The sequence below is a fragment of the Barbus barbus genome (assembly GCF_936440315.1).
Source record: "Barbus barbus genome assembly, chromosome: 20".
In the NCBI taxonomy this organism is placed as follows: Eukaryota; Metazoa; Chordata; class Actinopteri; order Cypriniformes; family Cyprinidae; genus Barbus; species Barbus barbus.
In genome coordinates this window covers 9,922,746-9,931,977 of record NC_136748.1, presented here as the reverse complement: position 1 = coordinate 9,931,977, position 9,232 = coordinate 9,922,746, and the positions used below count along the sequence as shown (strand labels likewise).

Genomic DNA, 9,232 nt, shown 5'->3' with positions numbered 1-9,232 from the left:
ACTTTGTACTGGATGTGTCTATCTTCCTGCACTGGAAAGACGATCTCCTGCAGTCATTCTGTAATGTTTTCAGTATCCCATCTTCATTTTCTCAACAGATTTATGGATTCTGGCTTCTAGATCACGGATTAGTAACAGTGAGATGTTTTCAATACCATCACACAAATTGTATGGTATCTTATTTCATTGGTCTAAACCAATTGAGCTCTGAACATTTTTATTCCCAGGAATCAATGAATGTCTTATTGAGTCCAAGAACTTGTTCTACAACACTGTCATGGCACCACTGTGCTGTTCTGAAGACGTTATTGAAGACAGGAGCGAATCGAGCAGCACTGAAGTATCTGTACAGCATCACACCAGCAATGGAGAACATTCAAGACATCAAACTCCGTGTGGATATCTTAATAAACAACAAGTAAATTACAATCTTTCTGAGGAATCTTAAGTTATTTGGTGTTTTTGTAATTGTCATATACCGGAGTATACAGTTATAATTATGGGTTATGGTTTATGTTTCAGATGTATATCTGAGGCCTGGGCTTGTATTAGAGGACTCCAAACTGAAGATGTTCACCTGTTCAAACACTTCATTCATGTCTGTGAGAATCGTGGGATTTGTAGAAATATGTTGGCCTCTCTATGCGAGGTGATTCTAGATGCTGTAATGATTTTCTCCCTGGCATAATTGGAAAAATTATGGAATAAACAAATTTGTTCTCTGTCATCCATTTATTTTTTGTGGCAGGGTATGGCTCATCTCCAGCTGATAGAAAGCAAAAATATGGAGTCCAATGAGGAACAAATGCTAATGCAAGAAACAGCAGGTCACCAGCCAAGAACTGAAGCAGGTAAACTACAGCTGCATTCATCTCAAACATACATGTTAGCTGAAATTATATAGTCCTCAGGTTCTATATAAACTATGTGATTTCACTGTGTGGGTGATGGACATGAAGGACAAACTCCCCATCCACTGTCTGCATGGCTGTACCACATGGATGACCCATTGGCTCCAAGAGATTTTGTTAAGATCCTCAGGCAAACTATTTCTGAGATATGTCCACTACCAAAGAAAAGAAGGTAAGAAACAGACTCACCTTTTAGCATCCATCCATCATCATTCATAAGTGTGCTGTCAATAAAAAAAAAAAAAAAATTGTAATGTTTCATTTGATCAAAAATACAGTAAAAACAATGTTTTAAAAAATATTATTATTTTATTATTATTTATTTTTTTTCAAATGTAATTTATTCCTGACATGGCAAAGCAGACTTTTCAGCAGCTATTACTCCAGTCTTCAGTGTCACATGATCCTTCAGAAATCATTCTAATATGCTGATTTGCTGCTCAAGAAGCATTTATTATTATTATTATTATTGTTGTGGTTGTTTTTTGTTAATAATAATAATGTTGTTATTATAAACAACAATTTACAAATTATCATTAAAATCCATAAATATTTATATTTATATTGTTTATAATGTAAATTCCAGTTTTTTATATAAAATTATTTTTAAAAAATTAAATAGAAATCTTATATTACTATGCATGCCTTTACTGTCACTTTTTATCAGTTTAATGCATCCTTGCTGAAAAAAAAAAAAAATTCTTAAAAATAATAATACAACTTTTGAATAGCATTATGCTATTTGTAAAAGAAGACTGGATTTACTGTTGTTTATTTTCTGCTTTTTAGGGTGCTGCTGCTGCTGCCAAAGTACATGGAGAACAGTGTAAATAGTGCACAGCTCTCATCCCAGGCCTTATGTCATGTTGCTAACAGCATATCAGTTGACATTCATTGTAAGTTCAAGCAAAGCGCTGATGAGGAAGAGCGTGAGGAAGACCTGCCTCTGCAGCCAGAGGTGCACTGACTCACAGATAACAACCATGTTCATTTACAATGTATGCAGCATCCATCCATCTATCCATCAAGCTAGTAATCATTGTTTCTATCCATCCGTCCACACAGGAGGAGATGTGTGATTCACTGCCAGTGTTCTCCTCTCGCTCCACATCTCCTGACAGCATGGAGTCTGTTGGCTTCTTCACATCTGCCTGCTCTTCACCATCAGCTGTCTACTCTGAAGCCCCCTCTGCACAGGAACCTATCCTCCTGAAGCAGAATAACTCTTCTGCTGTGCCTGAAGAAGAGGAAGACCACGTCACATATGAGGACAAAACCTCTGCAGACATGATCTCTGGCTGTCCTGATCTAACTCTCACTCTAGAAGGCACAACAGAGGCACTATCCATCAACAGCCTGAGCAGGGAAAGCGTAGGTGAGATTGTAGACTGCTGAATCGAATTATTTCATAGTAATAATTCTGTAATATGGAAACCCGTTTCTGTCACAGGAAGAAATATAAAAAGGTAACTGAGACTTATTTTTATAATTCAAATTCAAAATCTGAATTATGGGATAATAAACTCGGAAATAAGACTTTTTCCCTTCACTTTTTGAGTTTAGATCTCACAATTATTTTTTTTCTCTAAATTCTGAGCTTACATTATGCAATTCTGACTTTTCTCGCAATTCTTAACATGTTGCACATCTCGCAATTCTTAACATATTGCAATTCTTGCAAGACTTAACATCTTGCAATTCTTATTTTTCGTCTCTAAATTCACTTTACATCTTGCAATTCTTACATTTTTCTTCACAATTTTTAGTTTACATTACGCAATTCTTATTTTTTTTCTCTAAATTCTGAGCTTACATTATGCAATTCTGACTTTTCTCGCAATTCTTAATATATCGCAATTCTTGCAAGACTTAACATTTTGCAATTCAGGTTTTTTCGTCTACAGTACATTCTGAGTTTACATCTTGCAATTCTCATTTTTTCTCTCGCAATTCTGAGTTTACATTACGCAATTCTTATTTTTCTTTTAATTTTGAGTTTAGATCTCACAATTATTTTTTTTCTCTAAATTCTGAGCTTACATTATGCAATTCTGACTTTTCTCGCAATTCCTAACATATTGCAATTCTTGCAAGACTGAACATCTTACAATTCTTATTTTTCTTCTCTAAATTTACTTTACATCTTGCAATTCTTACTTTTTTCTCACAATTTTTAGTTTACATTACGCAATTCTTATTTTTTTCCTCTAAATTATGTTTACATTTTGCAATTCAGATTTTTTATTCTACAGTAAATTCTGAGTTTACGTACATCTCGCAATTCTCATTTTTTTCTCGCAATTCTGAGTTTACAGAATTCAAATTTTTCTCTAAATTCTGAGTTTACTTTACGCAGTTCTTATGTATTTTCTCTAAATTCCGAGTTTACATCTCGCAATTCTGAGATTACATTATGCAGTTCTTAATTTTTCTCTTAATTCCGAGTTTACATCACGCAATACTGATTTTTTTCATTTAAATTCTGAGTGTACATCACATAATCATAACTTTTTTTCGTGCAATTCTGAGTTTACATCTCACAATTTTGACTTTTTCCTCACAATTCTGAGTTTACATAAGGCGATCTTGACTTTTTTCTTGCAATTCTGAGTTTACATATCACAATTATGACTTTGCCTCACAATTCTTTACATCACACAATTCTTTATTTTCCCTCACAATTCTGAGTTAACATGCAATTTGCAATACTTTTTTCGAGCAATTTTTTCCCTCTAAATTTTTACATCTCACAATTCAAATTTTTTTTTCTCGAAATTTACATCTCGCAATTCTGAAAAAAGGTCTTTTGCATTCTTTTTTTTTCTCACAATTGTGAGTTCATATCTCACAAGTCTTGACTTCTCTTCTCACAACTGAGTTTACACAGAATTGTAAGATGTAAACTCACAACTGCTAGATACTAAGTTATATCTTGCAATTCTGACTTTTTTCTATTATTTATTTATCTTGTGATGCAAAATAAAGCTTCCATACTGTTATGATATGCTTAACGTTAATAGCACCTCTTTTATATACCGTAGTTATAAAGAAGATCTTACCTAGTGTGGTATCTGGAATCATCTCACACTCAGCTGAGGGCGACGCAGTAGAAGCTACACATGCAGAGAGGAGGTGAGCCACTATTCATCGCACATCAAACTCTGAAAATGAACAGCATTTTAAGGAACCTGGACAGATGGGTTTATAAACAAATATGAACATTAACTTTAATGAAATGCTCATCACTGACTAGAAAAATGTGAAGTGAAAGTAAACACTAGGTCGTTTTACATTACAGTTAAAATGGTCATAAAATCATGATAGACATTAATTTTGTCGCTCTGTTGAGTTGGGATGATTTCATGTTACTAGAATTGTCATTCAGGTAATTTTGGGATGATTTTGTCAGTTGGTTATGGTTTAAACATTCTGTTTTGTACGTTTTATAGCACTGTATATAGTCATGCTCTACAGTAGTATTATTATTAGTACTCTACAGTTATTTTGCTGTTTTAGGCTCTTGCGCACACTTAACCTTCACCCTAACTGCTACAGTAATGAGGACAATCAATCAGTGTGCTCAATTCCCGAGATCCCGGCGGAGAGTCATAACTTTTTATCACCCAATCATGGTGAGTCAATAACATTTATGACTGGTAGTTTTCTAATCAGCTGAGTTTTTCCTCGTAATTTAGAATCTAGTTAAAGAGGAATACTCGGCCCACAGGACAGGTTAATCACAGAAGATATAACATCTGAATCGTTTCCCCTTTGACAGCAGTGAGATTGAGTGCAAGTGGAGACTTTTTCTTAGTTTTCAGCATCTGAGATTTTTTTTTTTCCCACAATAGCATCTTATGTTATGACCTATAGTTTCAGAGATCATCTCAATTTCACAAACTCACCTGCGTAATCAAAAGTCAGAGATTTTAATATGGATTTATATTTTCTCAAACACTCAATGTCTCAAAGTCTAAATAATACAAGATATGCTGTATAGATTTACTTAATACTTACAAAACACATATAGTAACGCAACTACTGTGGGATGACACTGATCACACTTTTTTTTCACAGAGAAGTTTACTTACTATAAAACAGTGGAGGATGCTGTTAGCATCAAGCCCAAGAATCTGACTGAGACTGAAGAGTGGATCATTTCACCCCGTGAGCCAAAAACAGAGTTTGTTCGCCTGCAGGATTCTGAGGCGTCAGGAACCTCCAGCTTTCTGCAGCTAAAGCCTTTAAGGGTGAGTGATACTGACCATATTGCAGATTTTAGTTTGAAGTTTAGATTGCCAACTTCACCTCTAACCCCTTAAATTTAAAATACAGTATGCATTGATGGCATACCTTATATATTGTAAAAAAAAAAATAAAAAAAAAAATAAAACAAATGTACTCATAAAATTCTGATTGTGTATTGCAGCATCAATAATGTGAATTTGATCAGGTGCTTAAAAAAATTATGTATTTATTTATTTCTCTTAAAATGCTTAATTTATTGATTGATTGATTGGTTGACTGACTGATTGTATTCTTAAAATATTATATTTTTATGTGATATAGGATATAAAGAAAATATGATATTGTTATAAATATATATTATGAATAGTATTCATAAAATCCTGCAGCATCAATAAATGTGATTTGGATTTAGTTATAAAAAATATTTATTTGTATGTTTATTAATTTAATATAAACATCAGCTTTAGTGTTTCTGAAATATCCCCAACAATTGAATTAATTCAAATGAATTGCAACATGATTTGGATCGATTAATTGATTAGTTGATTTAATTTATTCATTATTTTTTTCAATATGGTTTCAGGAAATGATTAATTAATTTAATTAATTCATTAATTTTATATGAACACCAGGTTTCATGAAATGCTTATTCATTCATTAATTTCTATTATTCTTAAAATATTCTTAATTGTGATATTCTTATTCATAAAATGGCATTCATAAAACATGGCCATGTATTGCAGCACCAACTGATGTAAATTGGATTGATTAATTAATTGATTAGCTCATTTAATTTATTACATCATTCATTCAATATGAGCACCAGGTTTCATGAAATGATCAATTAAGTTAGTTTATTAATTCATTCATTTATTTAATATGAACAAGTTAATGAAATGTTCTTATTTATCTATTTGTATATTGATAGAATTCTTATAATATTCTTAATATACAATACTGTTTAAAAATATATCTTATAGCAGTATTCATAATGGCCATGTATTACAGCATCAACAAATGGGATTTGTATCAGATTCTGTTTTTGTATGTATGTATGTTTAAACTGTATATAACAGATGGATATACCATAACCGTTTTGCCTCTTTGACTGATCTCTGACTGTCGGTCTTGTGTCAAGCGTGCGTTTTCTCCTTCACGGGTGGAGGAATGTCAGGAAGACTTCTGCCATGACTCTGAGGATGCTGTAGACCAGCCAGAAATCCTCACTTCCTGCACCCTCACGGATACCATGCACGACCTCCTGGATCATCTCCAACACACTGACCGAAAACTCTACCAGGCCTGTTCCTTAAGTGCCCTTAAAAGCTCCATCATGGACCTCAGCCTCATCCACCTTTCCCAACGATCCCGTCAGCTCCAGAATCCTATCAGCTCCCGCTCCAGCCCCGTCCACAGCCAGCAGCTCAGTGTCTCTCAGCAGACCAGACACCGGTCCTCCAGTGAGTCCAGGGTCACCAGCACAAAAGAAGCGGTGTGTTTCCGGACCACCTCAGACCGGGTGGGTCACTGTAAGCTGGGCAGCTGGTGGAAACAGGCGCTGGAAACTCGAAGGGCTTCAAGCGGGCTGCTTCCTGCTTTAGAGCAGGTCTCTCCCGTCACACAAGGTAAGACATGTACTGTGACCTAAAGAGTATCAAGCCTTATAATATTTACAATAGGATTGATAGCTCACACACAAAAACAATTTCAAAACATTTTACAAAAAATTAATTACAAAAAAAATTACAATTAAACATTACATATACTGTTGAAAAAAATATTTTTTAGACACTTTTAGTTGTCAAATTTTAGTGGAACATTCAATGTTATTGTGATGAGAAAAACAGTATAAATATATATATATTTTTTTTTTTAATTAAATATTGACCAATAAATAGAATTACGTAAAACTGTTCATAAAATGAATGTTTAACAATGTAGGCAAATGTAACAATCAATAAACAATGGTTGCTATTAGTTATCCAACTTTGCAGTGTTTTTAATTTCTCTGGTCCATGTGGATAAATCAATCCACTGATTTAATAACCAATCCTCTTAGCTTCCTCTACAGAAAAACGGACATCCCCTGTCCCACGACGTCCCCAACCTCATGTCCTTGGAAGCTTCTTAGATCCTCCATCCAATCCAAGAGTGGAAAAACGAGAGGTCAAACAGGTATGCATATTTACCTATGATTTGTTTAAATGAATATATAGAATACAGCCTAGACTTCTGACCACACAGGGGCAGTATTGCATCAGGAAAGCGAGCTGATTTTTGCATTGCAGAATCATTTCAGCACCATCGATTGATGGTAAAAGCTGCCCGTAGAATTTAGACTGCTATAAATGGACACATGGAGGCTTTTCACAAGAACTTGGTTTAAATGGTTTGCTGCTGTACAAACAGTGAAAGTTGGTGAGAGCTTTACTAATCAGTTTCACAATATCATCTTATTTAATGCAATTAATATACCATGCTCTGTGGTTATTATGCAACTTCAAACATGCTCTCAGTTTCTGTAAAAGTCAATATTTTATTCTACATAATCAGTCCACAAAGGGGCATTTTTGATACCGTATATGACTTCTCGGGTGGTGATGGCGCAGTGGATAAGACACATGCCTTTGGTGTGAGAGACCCGGGTTCGAATCCACTGTGAGACACCAATGTGTCCCTGAGCAAGACACTTAACCCCTAGTTGCTCCAGAGGCGTGCGACCTCTGACATATATAGCAATTGTAAGTCGCTTTGGATAAAAGCATCAGCTAAATGAGTAAATGTAAATGTTCTCAGTATTTCAGTGACCATACAATGGTTCCATCATTAATTGTGGCCAAGCCAGCACTTGTCTCTCAATTTATTCAAGAACTATGATATTTGTTCTTCTTGGAACTGTTAAGTGAATACACATACAGTATGAAGGTTATGCCAAATAATGTATAACCTTTTTTTCTTCCACCTGGACCATTTTTTGTTGTGACAAATGAGAATGGCGAAAAACCTGTCATAGACATTTAATTATAGCCTTTATCAGCTGCTTTTATCCTATTACTTCATGCACTGATTAATGGTACGAGGATATTGATTCTCTCATTCTATCCATATAATTTAAAAACAGCTATATTATTTTATTTTATGTAAATTTAATTTAATGTTATTTTATGTGCTTTTTTTTGTGTTCAGGCTGTGAAGGGTGACTTCTCAGGCCAGAGAGGATCTCTTAAAGTGACCATTAATCAGATGGATCACGGATCAACTTCACATCGAGGACGTCAAGGAAAAAAGAGTAAACGAACCAAATGAGCTTAAACAAAAATACATTTAGCATATATAGAAGACAAAATGAGTGTTGTAACATGGCGAGTTGTAATCATCAGCATATTATAAATTAGTTAAAAGGTAGTTATAGTAGATCACAATAAATTAATGTATAAAACATTATGTACACACATGCATACACACACACAGTTAAAATTATAAATAGAGTTTCTATGCTTGGAATTACAAATGTTATGAGAATGATGGCTCTGCTGTTCAATGCAAGGTATTTGAAAACTCGAGATTTTCATGTTTTTGCTATTGTTATTTATAAAACACTATATAATATGATCACGTCTTGTCTTGTCCAAGTTATCTAACACAATATCGGTTGTGTTATGATGCACCTGCTGTACAGGTCATGACAGAGGCTGCTTTACAGAAGGCGTCTTTGTAACCAACTGTTTCAAATGTGCACTCATTGCTTCAATGGACTTTCTGGCACTGGTTGTTACTCAAAGGTAAATGGACCCACATACTGTAATTTCCTCGGCTTGTTGCCGTTCCGTAAGAATGGTTTCTTGGCTGCTCTGCGCCTCACAAAACCACTTCGCAGAAAATAGCTGAAGCGTGTACGGTATGTAGTGCTGAATGACTCCTAAATGCTGAGCAAGCAGCTCAATGGATTTCCTTCTGCACTTTAGAAAGCTTTATGTACAGTATGTACTGTTATGCAGTACATTTTCCTGTCTTGGATAAAATATTATTATTAATAATATAACATAAATTTAATGACTTTTCATCTTTGAGTC

General features: G+C 34.4%; 1 protein-coding gene and 1 long non-coding RNA gene across 2 annotated transcripts; both read left to right on the top strand.

Moving 5' to 3' along the window:
- On the top strand, window positions 1-587 carry LOC306886104. Its single transcript, XR_013785606.1, has 3 exons — window positions 1-137; window positions 228-418; window positions 523-587. It is a non-coding gene; the product is annotated as an uncharacterized lncRNA (long non-coding RNA).
- A 410-nt stretch (window positions 588-997) lies between these two features.
- On the top strand, window positions 998-6,880 carry LOC306886364 (uncharacterized protein; the record flags this gene model as incomplete). The annotated part of the gene is made up of 7 exons (XM_079443399.1): window positions 998-1,083; window positions 1,701-1,869; window positions 1,977-2,286; window positions 3,953-4,043; window positions 4,428-4,543; window positions 4,989-5,161; window positions 6,298-6,880. 7 exons carry the CDS (start codon window positions 998-1,000, stop codon window positions 6,805-6,807), a joined length of 1,455 nt encoding a protein of 484 aa, XP_079299525.1. The 3' UTR covers window positions 6,808-6,880.
- Window positions 6,881-9,232: the final 2,352 nt, after the last annotated feature.